At 44.2% G+C, this 20,841-nt stretch overlaps 1 protein-coding gene across 2 annotated transcripts in view; it reads right to left on the bottom strand.

The window, feature by feature from the left end:
• RTEL1 (regulator of telomere elongation helicase 1) overlaps positions 1-20,841 on the bottom strand; it is a 283,430-nt gene that overhangs the window by 73,660 nt on the left and 188,929 nt on the right. For both annotated transcript variants that reach the window (XM_073607371.1, XM_073607372.1), the window contains exons 31-33: positions 19,085-19,303; positions 17,643-17,867; positions 16,956-17,027 (exon numbers count right to left, since the gene is read on the bottom strand). In XM_073607371.1, coding sequence (XP_073463472.1) covers positions 16,956-17,027; positions 17,643-17,867; positions 19,085-19,303 — 516 coding nt within the window. The remainder of the gene's footprint in view (positions 1-16,955; positions 17,028-17,642; positions 17,868-19,084; positions 19,304-20,841) is intronic.

Below are 20,841 nucleotides of genomic sequence, written 5' to 3'. Positions count from 1 at the left end.
AAGAGAAAAAGAAATAAACAAAAAAAGGGGGGGAGGGTATAAGAAAGAAAGGGAATTGGGGATAAGGTATATCAAGGTATATATAAGCTACTCATGAGAGGGCCCAGGGGAAGCAGTAATGGCTGTATCTGCTATAAATGGGTCAAAATCAGAAGAGAACCGTAATGCCGCGTACACACGACCGGACTTTACAGCATACTTTGTCCTGCGGACTTTGACGGACTTTCCGAATGAACGGACTTGCCTACACACGATCAACCAAAGTCCGACGGATTCGTACGTGATGGCGTACGACCGGACTAAAACAAGGAAGTTCATAGCCAGTAGCCAATAGCTGCCCTAGCGTCGGTTTTTGTCCGTCGGACTAGCATACAGACGTGCGGACTTTTCGACCGGACTCAAATCTTTTTGACGGACTCGAAACATGTTTCATTTCTAGGTCCTTCAAAGTTTTGGGGAAAAAAAGTCCGCTGGAGCCCACACACGATCGAATTGTCCGACGGACTCCGATCCGCCGGACCAAGTATGCCGTACAGTCCATTCGCGTGTACGCGGCATTAGTGTAACCAAATGGTCCACATAATAGTGTGGGTCTCACTTTTATCAGTATCCCACGCTAACAGCCGTTCAATATGTTCGATCCTATCCACTTCGCAGGCCCAATCCGCTAGAGAAGGGACCACTGGTTGACGCCAAGATCTAGCAATAACTGAACGTGCAGCAGTCAGCCAGTGGAGAATTAAGCTCTTCTTGATTTGTTTGTATGACCCCGGTAACATAGATAGGACTGTTAAGCGGGGTTCATTAGTATATTTGTCCCCTACAAGTTTGTCATACAGCTGGAGAACCTTGTCCCAAAAGGGGGTAACACGTGGGCACGTACCCCAAATGTGTGTCATGTTATCCAGGGCCTGCAAGCATCTCCAACATATATCCGAAACAATAGGATCCAGCTTGTGTAAAACAGTGGGGCACCGATACCACCTAGAAAATATACGATAATTCCGTTCTTGGGCATGAGATGATAGATAATTTAAAAGAAAGCACCATTGTTTTGCCCCATTCCATATCATCTGGAGACATGTTAATCTCCCTTTCCCATTTTGAAAGGAATCTCGGTGGGTTTGGATAAGAGACCTGAATCAGTATATGATATATCAGGGATAGTGAATGCTTAGTGAAGGGATGTGAGGTCGGGAGATATTCGGTCATTTTCTAGTGATGTCCAGTTTAGTGGAGGAGCCATGGTACCAATCGACTATTCTGATCAATGATGCAGCGTGAAAGTACAGCCGTAGGTCAGGGAGAGCAACGCCTCCTCTATTTTTAGGCAAAGCTAAAATATGAAAGCCAATCCTGGACTTCCTATGGCACCATATGAGGTCCCGAATAGCCTTGTTGATCGATTGAAAGAAACCACGAGGAGGGGGGGTTGGACTTGCCTGAAAGATGTATACAAATTTAGGCAGAAAGTCAATTTTGACGGCGTTCATTCGGCCAAACCAGATGTTCGGTTTATGAGAAGATTCAAGGCACGTTCGCAATGTTCTTATAAGGGGCGTATAGTTTAGATCTGTCAGGGAGGGCAAGGCGGTAGGGATTTGGATCCCTAAATATTTTACAGCTTTTTGTTGCCATTTGAATCCAAATAAAGATTGAACTCGGCTTGGGTAGGGAGATGTTAAGGGCCTCTGTTTTATCGTAATTTACTTTAAAGTTACTAGCCAATCCAAATTCTGTGAATGCCTCGACAATGGCTGGTATAGATGTGTGGGGCTCGGTGACGTATAATAAGAGGTCGTCAGCATAAAGGGATAATTTATAATGATGATGGCCAATAGAAAGACCCTAAATATTGGAGTTGTGTCGTATGGCTGTGGCAAGATGTTCCATAGTGAGTATGTATAGTGATGGCGACAGGGGACATCCCTGGCGGGTTCCATTACGAATCCAAATTGGGTCAGATACAGTCAGGTCCATAAATATTGGGACACCGACACAATTCTAATCTTTTTGGCTCTATACACCACCACAATGGATTTGAAATGAAACGAAGAAGATGTGCTTTAACTGCAGATTTTCTGCTTTAATTTGAAAGTATTTACATCCAAATCAGGTGAACGGTGTAGGAATTACAACAGTTTGTATATGTGCCTCTCACTTTTTAAGGGACCAAAAATAATGGGACAGATTAACAATCATCCATCAAACTTTCACTTTTTAATACTTGGTTGCAAATCCTTTGCAGTCAATTACAGCCTGAAGTCTGGAACGCATAGACATCACCAGACGCTGGGTTTCATCCCTGGTGATGCTCTGCCAGGCCTCTACTGCAACTGTCTTCAGTTCCTGCTTGTTCTTGGGGCATTTTCCCTTCAGTTTTGTCTTCAGCAAGTGAAATGCATGCTCAATCGAATTTAGGTCAGGTGATTGACTTGGCCATTGCATAACATTCCACTTCTTTCCCTTAAACTCATTGGTTGCTTTCGTAGTATGCTTCGGGTCATTGTCCATCTGCACTGTTAAGCGCCGTCCAATGAGTTCTGAAGCATTTTGCTGAATATGAGCAGATAATATTGCCCGAAACACTTCAGAATTCATCCTACTGCTTTTGTCAGCAGTCACATCGTCAATAAATACAAGAGAACCAGTTCCATTGGCAGCCATACATGCCCACGCCATGACACTACCACCACCATGCTTCACTGATGAGGTGGTATGCTTTGGATCATGAGCAGTTCCTTTCCTTCTCCATACTCTTCTCTTCCCATCACTCTGGTACAAGTTGATCTTGGTCTCATCTGTCCATAGGATGTTGTTGCAGAACTGTGAAGGCTTTTTTAGATGTTGTTTGGCAAACTCTAATCTGGCCTTCCTGTTTTTTGAGGCTCACCAATGGTTTACATCTTGTGGTGAACCCTCTGTATTCACTCTGGTGAAGTCTTCTCTTGATTGTTGACTTTGACACACATACACCTACCTCCTGGAGAGTGTTCTTGATCTGGCCAACTGTTGTGAAGGGTGTTTTCCTCACCAGGGAAAGAATTCTTCGGTCATCCACCACAGTTGTTTTCCATGGTCTTCTGGGTCTTTTGGTGTTGCTGAGCTCACCAATGCGTTCTTTCTTTTTAAGGATGTTCCAAACAGTTGATTTGGCCACACCTAATGTTTTTGCTATGTCTCTGATGGGTTTGTTTTGTTTTTTTCAGCCTATTGATGGCTTGCTTCACTGATAATGACAGCTCTTTGGATCTCATATTGAGAGTTGACTGCAACAGATTCCAAATGCAAATAGCACACTTGAAATGAACTCTGGACCTTTTATCTGCTCCTTGTAAATGGGAAAATTAGGGAATAACACACACCTGGTCATGGAACAGCCGAGCAGCCAATTGTCCCATTACTTTTGGTCCCTTAAAAAGTGGGAGGCACATATACAAACTGTTGTAATTCCTGCACTGTTCACCTGATTTAGATGTAAATACCCTCAAATTAAAGCTGAAAGTATGCAGTTAAAGCACATCTTCTTCGTTTCATTTCAAATCCATTGTGGTGGTGTATAGAGCCAAAAAGATTAGAATTGTGTCGATGTCCCAATATTTATGGACCTGACTGTAGGAGGCCATTAGATCGGATCCTTGTCGTAGGTTTCGTAGAGAGCCAGGATCTTGCATAGCATGTTGGGCCCAGGGCCCACTTGTTCAAATGTTCTCTCTAGAGATTGGCAGTGCACCCGGTCGAACGCTTTTTCAGCATCGACCGAGATCAAGCAAGCTGGCATTTGGCATTTTTGGGCATATTCCATCGGGGAAATGGTTTTAAGGATATTATCCCTGGCCTCCCTCCTGGGTGTAAAGCCCACCTGGTCAAGGTGTATCAGGTCGGGTATAGCTTCAAGAAGTAGTTTGGAGTATAAGCGAATGTCAATGTTGGTGAGAGAAATGGGGCGGAAGCTACCACATAGTGTAGGATCTTTCCTGGGTTTAGTTAAGACTATGATATGGGCTTCCAAAGCTTGTCTCGGGAAAGGAGAGTCCCTGGAGATGTCATTGTACATTTTTATAAGAAGTGGTGTAAGGGAGTCTCGGAAGGATTTATAGAAACGGGTTGAGTGACTTTCCTTAGATTTAAATTGAATTTTCGTGATTATTTTTGGGATTCTTCAGACAGCTGGTATTGCTTACCACCCTCTGAAAAGAGATCCGTGATGGCCCCTTCAGACGCCTCTTTTGCTTATTTTCTTTTATTTAACCACTTCGCATCCAGGCCAATTCTGACACTTCGCTCCTACATGTAAAAAATCATCATTTCTTTACTAAAAGATTACATAGAACCCCCAAACATTATATATGTTTTTTTAGCAGAGACCCTAGAGAATACAATGGCGGTCATTGCAACTTTTTATCCCGCACGGTATTTGCGCAGCAATTTTTCAAACGCGTTTTTTAAAAAAAAACAAAAAAAAAAACAGTTTCATGCTTTAAAAAAACAAAACAAAACAGTACAGTTAGCTACATTTTTTTGCATAATGTGAAAGATGAAGTTACCCTGAGTAAATAGATACCTAACATGTCACGCTTCAAAATTGCACACGCTCGTGGAATGGCGCATAACTTTGGTACTTAAAAATCCCCATAGGCGACGCTTTAAAATTTTTTACTGGTTACATGTTTTGAGTTAGAGGAGGTCTAGGGCTAGAATTATTGCTCTCGCTCTAACATTCGCGGCGATACCTCACATGTGTGGTTTGAACACAGTTTTCATATGTGGGCGGGACTTACGTATGCAATCGCTTCTGCGTGCGAGCACACGGGGACAGGGGCGCTTTAAAATTTTTAAATTTTTTTTATTGTTAATTTTACTTTAAAAATTGTATTTTTACACTTTAAAAAAAAAAAAAATTTTTTGATCACTTTTATTCCTATTACAAGGAATGTAAACATCCCTTGTAATAGGAATATGGCATGACAGGACCTCTTCATAGTGAGATATGGGAGACCCCACATCTCACCCACTAGGCTGGAAAGCCTAAAATAAAAACAAAAAAACGATCACCGCTTCCCAGCCGAAGCGGCGCCTTTTTTTGAATGCAGAGGCCGGGCGTGACATCATAACATTGCGCCCGGCCCCTGAACGATCATAGAGACTCCGGCGACCATCTGGTCCGCTGGAAATCTCCATGGTCAACATCCGGGGCCGGCAGATCCGCTCTCCGACTCACCGATCGCTGAGGTGAGTCGGTAGAAGCACTGGAGGGCGGCGGGAGGGGGGGGCCGTCCCCTTTCGCCGCCCGTAAGAACGATCAAGCAGCGGAACAGCCGCTATGATCATTCTTATGGTACGGAATCGCCGGCTGAAAATGCCGATATCTGAATGATGTCTGTAGCCTCAGGCATCATTCAGATATAACCCCGGAAAGTCGAGGCCGTCATATGACGGCCTAAGGATATTAAATGGTTAATTGCGGCCACACCACAACTGAGAGCCAAGCATTTGGTTTGCAGTTGCAGTGCAGGCCCATTAATCTCAATGGGCAAAGCTTGACAGGTGGTGCCACCTGTCAAACGCTGGAGCAAGAGTTAAAAATGGCGTGACCGCGACGGTCCCGTCAGGCTGTTAGAATTATGGTGGGTGGTAAATTCATGGAAGACAATAGCCAGCTGGAGAGATTCGTCCATCCATGCTGTTTAGAAGGACGGGGGAATCGAGGTATGACCAAGTTACATATTGAAGTTTTCATCATTTTCATTAAGGCCCCTTTCACACGGGACAAACTGCAGCAGCGGATCCGCCTGCTCAGCGGGTAATCTCTCCACTGATCCCCGCTGAGCAGGAGGATGATAGGTTTGTGTCCGTTACGCTGCAGAAGACCGGACATGCACACAGTCCACTATTCTCTATGGGGCGGTCAGAAGGAAACAGACTGCCTGTCCATTTCCATCCAAATGAATGGGAACATACACTATATTGCCAAAAGTATTGGGACGCTTGCCTTTACAAGCACATGAACTTTAACCACTTGCTTACAGGGCACTTAAACCCCCCTCCTATCCAGACCAATTTTCAGCTTTCAGCGCTGACGCACTTTGAATGACAATTGCGCGATCATACAACACTGTACCCAAATGAAATTTTTATCATTTTTTCACCACAAATAGAGCTTTCTTTTGGTGGTATTTGATCACCTCTGCAGTTTTTACTTTTTGTTAAAAAAATGTAAAAAACTGAATTTAAAAAAAAAAAAAAAAAAAATTATTTTTTTATATTTTGTTATAAAAAATTTAAAACAGGTAATTTTTCTCCTTCATTGATGTACGCTGATGAGGCGGCAGTGATGGTTACTGATAGGCGGCAGTGATGGGCACTGATGGGTGGCAGTGATGGGCACTGATGGGTGGCAGTGATGGGCAGCACTGCCAGGTGGCACTGATTGGCACTACAGGTGGGCATTGATAGGTGGCACTTGTGGGCATTGATAGGCGGCACTGTGGGCATTGTTAGGTGGCACTGTTAGGTGGCACTATTATGGTGGCACTGATGAGGCAGATGTGCCTCTTCTACTTGGGGACCGATGTCCCTTACATCCGAGCTGGTGATCAGGTTCTTTTTCTACTTACGCTGTCAGCAGGGAGCGTGAACAGGGGAGGCCGTCATATGACGGCCTCCCGGGAATTAAGGTCCGCGCTGTGGCCGTCATTCGGCCATAGCGCGGATGGCAGGTGGTTAATGGCATCCCAGTCTTAGTCCGTAGGGTTAAAGATTGAGTTGGCCAATCCTTTGCAGCTATAACAGCTTCAACTCTTCTGGGAAGGCTGTCCACAAGGTTTAGAAATGTGTCTATAGGAATGTTTGACCATTCTTCCAGAAGCCCATTTGTGAGGTCAGGCACTGATGTTGGACGAGAAAGGAAGGGTGACCCCCTGGAGGTCGCACATCTATGGTGTCCTGTGCAATGAATAAAGGAGATAAATGTAAAGGAGTGCCCAAAATGCAATAATTGAGAAATAAACAGCTTTAATAAGGGTAAGGCTGATAGAACAAAGCCAACGTGTTTCCGGGGGACCAAGGACTCCCCCTTCTTCAGGGCTATTTAAATAAAGATCCTGTTCGAGTCTGCCTGGGACCAGAACGTCGTGAAGGTTCGGCCGTCAAGTGCGGTTTGAGAGGCAGCAATAAATGAAGTGGCAACCTCAGCCTGGACTCCAACCGGGCCAGGCCCCCAATGCATTTCACTCCATCCGCCGGAGCTTAGTCACGGGGAACTTATGTTGGATGAGAAGTCCTGGCTCACAGTCTCTACTCTAATTCATCCCAAAGTTGTTCTATCAGGTTGAAGTCAGGACTCTGTGCAGGCCAGTCAAGTTCCCCCATCCCAAACGCACTCATCCATGTCTTTATAGTTACATAGTCCATCTAATTCAACCATAAAAAAGCAGGATCCAATTTGCTACAGCAGGAGAAAAAATTCCTTCTGGATCCCAGAGAGGCAATCGGATTTTCCCTGGATCAACTTTACCTAAAAATGTTAGTATCTACGAAATGGAAAACTACAAAAAAAAAAATGGGACTTTGAGGGCACATGAGTAGTAATACTATGAAAAAGTAGAAATTGTATTTTAAATTTTATTGGCTTAAAATTACAAAATTATACATTATACTCTAAAAACAATACGTCACACATGTAACAGCAATGTTGCGAACATATCAAGTGGATATTTCCTTGCCTGTACCATCTCTAACCCTTTACATAACGTGAACAGTCTAACATTTGATTACAAAGAGGAGAGAAACCTTCCCCAGTACGTGAACGTTGTGACTGTAGAGGCGTAGATGGGTTTGGATTGCAGGTCTGATAGTCCACTTGTTGATGTTCTCTATGTGCTTATGAACTCATGCTCAACATGTTTCGCGTTATGAAACGCTTCCTCCGGAGCTAGAGGTAGTTCTGTTAAATATGCATATAAAAAAAAAAAAAGATCTTTAACAGTATGACTATATATAATGTATATCCGACAAAATAAGATTTTAGAGTATACATATTGTAAAAATCTAACTCCCCGTGATGATCCATGGAGGCCCCCCATAAAGGGGTAATTACCTTATTCTACATCTTCTAATGGTTGTATTATAGCTAGATTGGTGTAATGCGTTATGGGACAGTATATCATTGCATATACTATCACCTTTGGGGCATGTATATGGGGGTGTCAACCCCTGAGGATATACATATACTACATTAGTTTATTATTTTTTCTCAAACCGTTCCACATAGCCATGTGGGTATCGGTTGCGGCGCTTGAGTAGCCTCCCCAATCACTGGGTTGTACCACTGGCACCCGGGAGACTGTTTTTCCTTTATGGGGGGCCTCCATTGATCATCACGGGGAGTTAAGATTTTAGAGTATACATATTGTAAAAATCTATTTTGTCGGATATACATTATATATAGTCATACTGTTAAAGATCTTTTTTTTTTTTTTTTTTTTTTTTTATTTCATATGCATATTTAACAAAACTACCTCTAGCTCCTGAGGAAGCGTTTCATAACGCGAAACATGTTGAGCACGAGTTCATAAGCACATAAAGAACATCAACAAGTGGACTATCAGACCTGCAATCCAAACCCATCTATGCCTCTACAGTCACAACGTTCACATACTGGGGAAGAGTTCTCTCCTCTTTGTAATCAAATGTTAGACTGTTCACATTATGTATAGGGTTAGAGATGGTACAGGCAAGGAAATATCCACTTGATATGTTCGCAACATTGCTGTTACATGTATGACGTATTGTTTTTAGAGTATAATGTATAATTTTGTAATTTTAAGCCAATAAAATTTAAAATACTATTTCTACTTTTTCATAGTATTACTACTCATGTGCCCTCAAAGTCCCATTTTTTTTGTAGTTTTCCATTTCGTAGATATATTGATAGGGACGTTGGCACATTTCTTATTAGTACCTACAGTGTCACCCTGTTCTGAGGTACTTACTAAACTAGGAATCCCCTTTTTGCATATAAATGTTAGAACCCAGTTATATTATGTACAATTAGGAAAGAATCCAGGCCTTTCTTAAAGCAATCTACTGAGCTAGCCAGAACCACTTCTGGAGGGAGTCTGTTCCACATTTCCACAGCTCTTACTGTGAAGAAACCTTTCAGTATTTGGAGATGAAATCTCTTTTCCTCTAGATGTAAAGAGTCCCCCCTTGTCCTCTGTGTTGACCGTAAAGTGAATAACTCAAAACCAAGTTTACTATATGGACCCCTTATACATGTTGATCATATCCCTCCTCTTCTCAAGTGTGAATAAATTCATTTCCTCTAATCTTTCCTCATAGCTGAGCTCCTCCATGCCTCTTATCAGTTTGGTTGCCCTTCTCTGCACCCCCGATATCGTTTTTGAGAACTGGTGCCCAAAACTGAACTGCATATCCCAGTTGAGGTCTTACTAATGATTTGTACAGGGGCAAAATGATATCTCTCTCTCTCTGGAGTCCATACCTCTCTTAATACAAGAAAGGACTTTGCTCGCTTTTGAACCCACAGCTTGGCATTGCATGCTATTATTGAGCTTATGATCTACCAAAACCCCCAGATCCTTCTCCACCATTGATTCCCTCAGTTGTACTCCCCTAGTATATATGATGCATGCATATTCTTAGCCCCAAAGTGCATAACTTTACATTTATCAACATTAAACCTCATCTGCCACAGTTGCCCAATTAGACAGTGCATTGAGGTCGGCTTGTAAATTAGAGACATTCTGTAAAAACGTTATTCCACTGCATAGCTTTTTAGACCTTGCTTTGCGCAGTCATGTTGGAACAGGAAGGGGCAAGCCCCAAACTTTTCCCACAAAGTTGGGATCATGAAATTGTCCAAAATGTCTTGGTATGCTGACGCCTTAAGAGTTCCCTTCACTGGAACTAAGGGGCCAAGCTCAATCCCTGAAAAACAACCCCACACCATAATCCCCCCTCCACCAAATGATTTGGACCAGTGTACAAAGCAAGTGGTGGGCCAACTCAATATTGAACCCTACGGACTAAGACTGGGATGCCATTAAAGTTCATGTGCGTGTAAAGGCAGGCGTCCCCAATACTTTTGGCAATATAGTGGCAGGGGTTCTCAAAATTCACTATAACCTTGGAAATAAACTATTACCGTATATACTCGAGTATAAGTCGATCCGAGTATAAGTCGAGGCCCTAATTTACCACAAAAAAATGGGAAAAACTTATTGACCCGAGTATAAGACGAGGGTGAGAAATGCAGCAGCTACTGTAAGTGGAAAAAGAGGGTCAACAATGCCCATCTGCAGCTGCATGCCTCACTGTGTCCTTGTCATGTGTCCTGTGCATCTGTGTCCTGTGTATATGTGCATGTGTCCCTGTGTATGTGTGCATGTGTCCTGTGTATGTGTGCATCCTACCTGTTTCCTGTTCATGCCTCCGTGTGCTGGTCTGCATCCACCGATCAGCGTGTGCTATTACTATTCGGCGGCCATTCACTGTTCAAAAGCCGCGCCTCCTCCTCGTCCGTGATAGGCAGAAAACTCCATTTCCCAACAGTCAGCCTATCACGGACATTCTCTCATCCTCATACCATGGACGAGGATGAGAGAATGTCCGTGATAGGCTGCTGGGAAATGGAGTTTTCTGCCTATCACAGACGAGAAGGTGCGGCTTTTGAACAGTGAGAGGCTGCCGAATGGTATGTAGCACACGCTGGCCGCCGTCTGCCTGCATGACATACTGATCATGTAGGCAGACGGCAGTGACTCGAGTATAACTCAATGGGGGCACTTTCAGCCCAAAAAAAAGGGCTGAAAATCTTGACTTATACTCGAATATATACGGCAACTATTTTCCTGTCACACACAAAGGTAAGAGAATCATGTAGACAGTAGGCTATCTGGTATGTATTTAAAATAAACAAAATACTTTATTGTGCTACTGATTGGAAACCAGACACCAAGAGACCTTGGTTGCCAAGAAAGGGTCTATTCATGATAAGTAAAGGTGCTTTTTATGCTTACAATAATAATGACATTCGGCAAAGTTGACATACTCTCGTGTGAATTTTATACCCCTTTCACACTGAGGCAGTTTTCAGTTTGAGTGCTAGAAATGGTGCCTGAAAACTGCCTCCCATCCTCTGCAATGGGTGCTTTCACACTAAGGAGGTGCACTTGTGGAACGTTCGGAAAAATCCTGCAAGCAGCATCTTTGGGGCGGGTTGGGATCATTGTATATTGTATATTGTACTCCCAAAATGCCCCTGCCCATTGCAATCAATGAGCAGCGCTTATGAAGCGCCTGAAAAGCGATTCAGAAGCGCCGCAACACGGGAGTTTTTAACCCCTTCTTTGGGGTTAAAAGCGCCCTGCTAGCGACTGAAAAGTGGCGCTTTAACGCAAACGCGGCCCCAGTGTGAAAGAGGTGTTAATGTACAGGTACCTTTTAACTGCACCAGACTTCCCTGGAACCTGGCAGGTGTCAATGCAGGATGAGATGAAATCTACTGATAAGAAGGTCTATAAACCTTTTTCCTGTGTAAAAATTTCCAACGAAATGTTGCAAATGGCTAACGAGTATCAACAGATTTAATTGTTAAGGAGAAAGATACCGCTGTGTTTTTGCAAATCATATATTTGCATTGGATCACTGAACTTTTTCCAGTGAATTTCTCTTGAATTCGACGTCTGCTACAACCCATTTTTTTTTTTTTTAGCTTCTTTGCATAATTAAACTCTGCTAAAACATGAGGACACTCGTATTTGAAAGCTCAACCTTTCTATTTCTGGCAGCCTTGGTCCAGGAAGAAGATGAAAACAACAAAAAAAAAAAATCGCCATAAGGAAATATTGCTTCCTGTTCCCACAAGGTCAGGACAGTCAAGTTACTATTCTTCAGTAAGGAAATCTGTGGAAAAATATTACTGTAATATTGGCCACACACGCATCAGTTGTGCATGGACTTTCTTTAGATTTAAATGGAATTTGTGATTATTTTTGGGATTCTTCAGGCAGGTGGTACTGCTTACCGCCCTCTGAAAGGAGATCCGTGATGGCCCCTTTCGTACGCCTCTTTTGCTTATTTTCTTTTATTTAATTGCGGCCGCACCCCAACTGATAGCCAAGCATTTGGTTTGCAATTGCAGTGCAGGCCCATTGATCTCAATGGGCAAAGCTTGACAGGTGGTGCCACCTGTCAAACTCTGGAGCAAGAGTTGAAAATGTCACGACCGCGGCGGTCCCGTCGGGCTGTTAGAATCACGGTGGGTGGTAAATTCATGGAAGACAATAGCCAGCTGGAGAGATTCGTCCATCCATGCGGTTTAGAAGGATGGGGATATGGAGGTATGACCAAGTTACATATTGAAGTTTTCATTAAGGCCCCTTTCACACGGGATAAACTCCAGCAGCGGATCTGCCTGCTCAGCGGGTAATCTCTCCACTGATCCCCGCTGAGCAGGAGGATGATAGGTTCGTGTCCGCTACGCTGCTGAAGACCGGACATGCACACAGCCCACTATTCTCTATGAGGCGGTCAGAAGGAAACAGACTGCCTGTCCATTTCCATCCGAATGAATGGGAACATACACTATATTGCCAAAAGTATTGGGACGCTTGCCTTTACACGCACATGAACTTTAATGGCATCCCAGTCTTAGTCCGTAGGGTTAAAGATTGAGTTGGCCAATCCTTTGCAGCTATAACCGCTTCAACTCTTCTGGGAAGGCGGTCCACAAGGTTTAGAAATGTTTCTATAGGAATGTTTGACCATTCATCCAGAAGCCCATTTGTGAGCTCAGGCACTGATGTTGGACGAGAAAGGAAGGGTGACATCTATGGTGTCCTGCTGCCATGAATAAAGGAGATAAATGTAAAGGAGTGCCCAAAATGCAATAATTGAGAAATAAACAGCTTTAATAAGGTTAAGGCTGATAGAACAAAGCCAACGTGTTTCCGGGGGGACCAAGGACTCCCCCTTCTTCAGGGCTATTTAAATAAAGATCCTGTTCGAGTCTGTCTAGGACCAGAACGTCATGAAGGTTGGGCCGTCAAGTGCGGTTTGAGAGGCAGCAATAAATGAAGTGGCAACCTAAGCCTGGACTACAACTAGGCCAGTCCCCCAATGCATTTCACTCCGTCCCCCGGAGCTTAGTCACGGGGAACTTATGTTGGATGAGAAGTCCTGGCTCACAGTCTCTACTCTAATTCATCCCAAAGTTGTAATCTCCCCACTGATCCCCGCTGAGCAGGAGGATGATAGGTTCGTGTCCACTGCTCTGCTGAAGAGCGGACATGTACACAGCCCACTATTCTCTATGGGGCAGTCAGAAGGAAACAGACCGCTTGTCCATTTCCATCCAACTGCCATACGGATGGGGAACGGATCCCCCATCTGTCTGTTATTTGGGGACAGGTACAGATTGAATGTCGGCGGGTCTCGCTGACATCCGCTGCTCCATAGACAGCAATGGATGGTTCCGATAGGGTCTGCCTGAAAAACTGACAGGCTGTCCCGATTGGTCCGTCAATGTGAAAGGGGCCTTAGAGTTCAATTTACAAATGTTTCCAGGAAAAGATTCAAACAACTTTCATCTGGAATTCACACATATTTCTAAATTGAATTTAATTGGAAGGATGAGTGAATCCTGCGTGAAGGTTGTGTGAATCTTGTGTCAAAATATTAATACATGGACCCCTTAGCATTTTTTTAATCCTACTTAGTTCCATGCCGTTGTGGAAATTTTATGAAGATGTATTTTAATATGTATTGTCATAGTGTCTCCCAGTGTTAGTTCTCCCGCAGCCTGCTCTAAAGAGCTGACTGGGGCAGACTGGCGCTGGTTGAGATCCGTTTGGTGGTGAAAAGCTCCTTGGGGATGTAGAGAAGTGTTTGCAGAGTGGGGATATGTCCACCAGCGAAGGGCCCCTGTGCGATGCACAGAACGATCGTCTGGGGGGGGGATGTGTTCGCTCTGCAAAGACATTATCGGTTTAGCGGATGTGTGCTCATGTCACCCCTGTATGCCTGATCACCACTATTTTTGGGGTGCCATGGTGTACACCTGCAGATAATCTCCCATCCACAGAGACGGTAGTATAGTCCGGGTATGCTTTGTTCTCCGAACAATGCAGAATAAGGATTCACGAACAAACAGTAAAAATGGGAGTCTGAGTCGTTGTGGTCGGGGGCGGAGTTCATCATCTCAAGCTTCCCGTTTCTAGCTGAAGATAGCTTACAGAGACAGGGGGTGGGAGATGGTACATGCTGCCCCCGCCCAGACAGACAGGGGGCGGGAGATGGTACATGCTGCCCCCGCCCAGACAGACAGGGGGCGGGAGATGGTACATGCTGCCCCCGCCCAGACACGCCCATAGGACTCCCCTAGTCATTGTTCATTGGTTGTTGTATAACCTCTCCTGTTTGAGGGAATGCCTGTGCTTGATTGGTCGATTGTGAAACCACGAGGCTTTATTGTTTATATGAATAAATGTTGGCTCTCAGGAAGAGATGAGGGCAGATGAAGGAGCGATGGAGGTAAGATGGTGATTATGATTTCTGGGGAAATGCGGGAGACATGGATTAAGATCCCAGATGCATTATACTGAAAGGGCGCGTATTAGCGTAAGATGGATTATACCAATAGACGAAATGTGCGCTTATTAGCCCAAAAGAGTATGGTGGGTTTTTCCACGACACATGCATATGTGCGGTGCTCTCTAATAAACTCGTTTCCACTGCCTAATCATACAATCATAAAATCCCAATCAATATTGAAATCCGATGCATTTCTTGCAACTACCAGACCAGATATATGGACATTGTAGTACATACATTTGTGGAGATGAATCCTTCCAGCCCGGACTGGAAAGACAACATTGATGAAATAGTACATCATATGACCAGCAGATTAGGTCAGCTTTTAGAACTGGGCTGTCCCAACATTATAGCCTTCACTGAATGCCGAAAGGAAACCCAAGTGGTACCCCATGTGGTATCGATATGTAGTAGCCAAAGACATAAGTCAAGGTCAGTGAAAATGTAGAATAAAGTGGTTGTCAACCCTTACATATACCCAGTGAAGTGACTGGCCTCAGGTTATACACAGAGAGGAAGTTAATCATCCTACATAGGCTGTACCTGTTTATCTGCAGCCTTTATCCTCTACAGATGTTCAAAGTCCAGATTTTATACAGTATTTTTGAGCTTCAGAAGGCAGCGGGCGCGGAACTGATATCACAAACGGCATAGTATAGAGCTGAGTGTAATCTGAAACCTAAGTGGAGGGGATAGACAACCCACCTGTAAACAGCCTCATAGGGAAACATGCACAGCTGAGGCTGTCAATCATCCACTGCGTGCTAGCTATGGAGAGGCTTTTCTCCTGGGTTTGTCTGTTATCCGCATAGACCAGGGGTGGGCAACCTTTCAGAGGTAGAGACCTACCTGAACAACATGAAAGAGATCGAAGGTCACCGGGATTCTGTGGCCTTTTTTTTTTTTTTAAAGAAGTTAACTACTAAGGCCTAACTAAATAGTAAGGGAAACTTAGAAAAATATAATAAAACAAATGTAACTGGAAAAATATAAACTTGGCCTACCTTAAAAGTGGACAGTGTCAGTCAGTAGATAAGTGGGCAGTGTCAGTAGAGCAGTGGACGATGTCAGTAGGGTAGTGGACAGTGTCAGTAGAACAGTGGGTGGTGTCAGTAGTTTTTTATTTTATTCTTTATTATTTTTTTGCAATTTTTAAAATTCTTTTTTTACAATTTTTTTGTTTTACGAGTTTAATTAGGGGACTTTGGTGAAATATTAGGTGTCTAAACAGACCCCTTAAGTCTCACTTGTATAACAGAGAAAGGGATTGAGGACAGAGATTTCCCAGTCCCTTACTCTGCAGCCTCAGCTGCACTGGACAGTGAATGAATGGGAAGTGCTCTGTGCCGAGCGGCTTTTTGTTTATTCAAACCGAAGCAGAGTAAACATAGTTTACTATGCTTTAGTTAGGAATAAACACAGTGATTGTTCACATTCAAAAAAGCACATAATTACTGACCCCTTCTCCCGCTCTCCATCCTGAAACAGAGAGGAGTAGAAGCTGGTAGCGCCGCAGGGGGACAGGGGAGCACACGGGGGGACGGTAGAAGAAAGGAAAACCTGGACAAGAAGAGTGGCAGGGGCAGCATTTGCCGAAATTGATCCCCTATATTTTCCTACGATAGCACCTTAAACTCACTTGGTGCCTTATCTGCAATAAATAAGCCTCAGAACCCGTGTAATTCATATGTGTTCGGGTTTAAAGGGATATGAGGTGGCAACCCTAGCTGCCCCTCCTGTCCAAGTTCTGAGACTCGGCAAGGAAGTGTCACAATCTACTCATCGCCTGCACGCAATCAACGGCTGGATCGAGATCGACGGGTTGCCGACCACCTGCAGAGACGGTCATAAGAGACACAGGCAGATAGCAAATTAATGAGAGAGGAGAAAGAAAGTAGATACTATACAAGGCTATGCTCTCTTAGTTTTTTTCAACCACTTTAAGATGTAACCAGTTTTTTTTTTTGTTTCTTAACACTCTCTAGTGGAGAGTTGGCCTAACCTTCACCAATACTTTTATATGAATCGCTTCATCGGGTTCTTGTTTTATAGCCTTGATGAAGGGGAATTTTTGGCCCCTGAAACGCACTGGCTGTCTTTTGCCTTTCTGCTGTTACGTGTGAAAGTAACACTAAAGGACTCTTGAGAAGATTGTCTGGCGCACACGTTTTTTTTTTTCTCATTTAGGGTGAACTTTATTTTTCAAGGAAGGGGGAGTTAAGACTATAACGTTTTTCAAAAGTGTAGTGGAACTGAAGGTTAAAACTGCAAGCATACTATAGTGCATGTACGTTCGATTAATGCATGCAGCACTCACAAAGCTGCACAAACCTACCTACCTGCTACAGTCCTAAAAGGAAGCGGATAAATATGCACTGGTTCCTCACTGGGATTTTCAGCTTGGCCAGAAACTTGGCAGAGGAAAGAGGAAGAGACAACAAAAGGGTGTTCAAGTTCAGATAAAGTCTTGGCACTCATTCTTATTACTAAATATAACATTAAACTTTGCCGTCTTATTTTTTACTTTTGGAGGCCAGGCGGAAATTTATAAAAACACATCTGAGAATATAAACCGCATACCTGTGAGCCTGATGGAGAATTTTCATGGAGGTGGTATCAAATAATAGCGTTTATCTTTAAAGCACATTTGTTATAATGTAAAGTAATGTAACGCATAACAACGTAATATACCAAAGTATTTGTTATAATGTAATCTGTGCTTTAATTAAAGAAAATCTGTCATCGGAGGGTATTAAATGACGTTAGCATTTTATTTACAAGAGATATTTTTTAAAAATAACATTTATTTACAATAAATACACGAAAATTCCCTGTATCCAACCTCTGTGATATTCTTCTTCGTACTGCTCCAGCCTTTGGAGCCATCTTGGGAGACTCTTAGGTCACAGTAGGGGGCCTTGCATGTTTGCAGAGCCACAACCCTTGGCCAAGATTCGAGGCGCCACATAGGGCAGCAAGGATTATCGTACCATGGCAATAAGACCATTGTTAGAAGTTGCGCTTACTTTCAGACTTGCCAGTAGAGTCCCCATTGAAACTAGCAGCCTCTGGACCCAGCTTGTGGATATCTTCAGATGCTATTGGGTCTTGCGGTGTGGGTGTTGATGATCTCCCATTGCTGCACTGGGGCATCTCTAGAGGCTTTTTCTTGCTAGCACTGCTTCCGGTTAAGTCCTCACATAGCTTGTTAAACATTTTCTTGTGAGGAACCCGGACAAACCTGTGAAATTCTAATACAGAAAAAAATATTAAAAAAAAATACTAAGTCAGTATTGTTAACATCATAACCATTCAGCAGCTCAGCTCCCACCTCCCAGCAGTAACAGGGGCTGTGGGAGAACATGACCTGCTCTTGACTGCTAAGAGAAGAACAACTTAAAGAGACACTAAAGGTTCATTTTTTATTTTATTTTTTTAAATAACAAACATATCATACTTACCTCCACTGTGCAGCTCGTTTTGCACAGAGTGGCCCCGAACCTGCTCTTCTGGGGTCCCTCGGCTCCTCCCCGCATCAGATAACCCCCTAGGTGTAGCGCTCTCCCGGGGGGTTACCTTGCAGGCGCGCTATCGAGTCCAGCATTCGGCGTCCATAGAGGCAGAATGCAAGACTTGTCCCCGCCCCCCCGGTCATTGGATTTGATTGACAGCAGCGGGAGCCAATGGCTGCGCTATCAATCTATCCAATCAACAGCCGAGAACCCCCTGGCAGAGAGACGGCGCATCCCTGTGGGACAAGTTTGAGGGTTCAGGTAAGTAAAACGGGCGGGGGGAAGAGGCTGGGGGGCCGGTCACTGACAGGTGTTTTCTCACCTTAATGCACAGAATGCATTAAGGTGAAAAAACACGAACCTTTACAACCCCTTTATTCATCAAAGCTCACAGCAGCAGTACTGAATGCACAACAGTGTCTGCCGCTAAAGAGGTCAGTGAGGGCTTGTTTTAAAGTGATTGTTATTTTTTAAAAAAATAACGGACCTCTACAAACATGTCTAAACTTACCTACTCTGTGCAATTCCAGCGGCCACGAAACTCCTATTTTCGGGTCCCCCCCGCCAGCGCTCCTGGCCCCTTTCCCTCGGGGGCACTCATGCATGCTCGCACTCGAGTCCTGCTGCTGTGTTCATTTACACAGACAGCGGCGCTGGGCCCCGCCACCCCAGCTCCCTCGTCACTGGCTTTGATTGACAGCACTGGGAGGCTCCCGATGCACCAGCAAAGCCAGCGAGACACGGAAGTGAGGGGAGAAAAGATCTGCAGACATGCACGGCGCTGGATTGAATGAGGGCTAAGGTAAGTAAAAGGAGGGGGGGGGGGGGGGATGTTGATACCTAAACATTTTTTATGTTAATGCATTGAGGTAAAAAAGGTTTAGACTTTACAACCATTTTAAGTTTACTATTTGATAAGAATATATAAATGTATAGAATAGACTGCATTCTCTCACCTCTCAGCAGAGGGTAGTGCTCTGGTTTCTCTGTAAGCAAAGATGCAATCTCGCACACCATTGTGTCATAGTTGTCCGTCTTCTTGTAGGAGGTGAGGGCTGCAGAAAAGCGCTTATAATTCTCTTCTCCCAGTGCCTCTTTCACCTGCTTCAGGTAAGTCGATATCTGCTCTTGCTGGTCTTTCTTAGGAGGGGCAGCGCTATAGTTGCTGGCAGGAGCTGTAGAAAACAATTTGAAGTATTATATTAAAACCGCTAGGTAGAGGGGTGAAGTATACATATAAATCATCTGCTAAAAATCACACGTGTCAAACACAAGGCCCTTGGGCTGAATCCGGCCCGTCCAGGCTATTTCATGTGGCTGCGGCAACCCCCTCATCTCCGCCCCTACCTTGTCTCAGTAGTTGGCAGCAGATAAGAGGACAGAACTCCTCCGCCAGATCCTGCGCTTCTCCACCGTTTTTCTTTTTTTTTTTTAAACTATTAGTGTGTATGAGGCTTTAGGCACGTGTCATCGGATATTCCAGGGAACATTTCTTTTTAGAAGCACAAAACGTCTTTCCCATCATTCCCTGCACTAGCTGAAATTTCAATTAGTCTTTTAGTGGGAGTGTCTGCAGTTGGGATCCACCCAGAGGCCTGAACCGGCAGCTGGCTATGCCTCTCAATGAGACGTTGGGAGACTGAGCCAGCCACTCCTACCCCCTGCACAGCCCTGAATGGGCAGAGCATAGCCCATGACTGACAGTCACCACTCTGCCCACAGTGGAGGGGAGAACTGAACGATCAGCAATGTTTGATCCCTCAGTTCTCAGTGCAGTACTGGTGGGGGACAGATGCAGCATCAGCTCAATGGTCAGAGCAGAGGGGAGAACTGAGTGATCAGCAGGGTTTGATCGCTCAGTTCTCAGTGCAGAGCTGGCGGGGGACAGATGCAGCATCAGATCAATGGTCAGAGCATAGGGGAGAACTGAGTGATCAGCAGTATTTGATTCCTCAGTTCTCAGTGCAGAGCTGGAAAGGGACAGATGCAGCATCAGCTCGATGGTCAGAGCAGAGGGGAGAACTGAGTGATCAGCAGGGTTTGATCGCTCAGTTCTCAGTGCAGAGCTGGCAAGGGACAGATGCAGCATCAGATCGATGCTGCATCTACCTAGGTGAGTATAAACGTGTTTTTTTTCCCAACCTCCTACTCCTCCTCCAAATTCCCCCTCTTCCCTACAACACTTACCTTTCATTGGTCCAATTCCCCTCCATTTGGTCGCTAGGACCAGGAAAAGAAAGCCCTGTGTAAACTTCCAAGCCAAATTTTCGGAGCTTACATACACCTATAGACTCCATCGATGCCACCCTGTGACAGAGCTGCCACATGGAAGAAAGGGGGTCAGCCACATCCAGTACCAGGATGTACTGTGTATTTCATTTTGCACACCGTATCTAAAGAGAGCAGTGGGGGAGGAAATGGTCGCTTTTACAGAACATTTTACAAAGTTGAGAAAGAGTCAAACTACCCGCATAGCACTGGAGTAAAACTGGCTTAAGGAAATTAAATAATTTCCCTAAGTTAATAAATATGCAATATCATTTTCCACAATCAAAAGAGAGAACTTGAAAAGATAACAATATTTATTATGTTGCATAAGTTCTTCCTGTTACAGTCTAGTAAAACATGTCGCTGTAAATATCTGATAAGAAGAAAGTTCCCAGTGGAATGCAAAAAAAAAGCCGATTCGGGTTCAGTAAAAATAAGTGATCAA

This window comes from Aquarana catesbeiana, linkage group LG12, assembly GCF_042186555.1.
Source record: "Aquarana catesbeiana isolate 2022-GZ linkage group LG12, ASM4218655v1, whole genome shotgun sequence".
NCBI lineage: Eukaryota > Metazoa > Chordata > Amphibia > Anura > Ranidae > Aquarana > Aquarana catesbeiana.
Note: the sequence above shows the minus strand (reverse complement) of the source record. Positions and strands in the feature narration are given on the sequence as shown.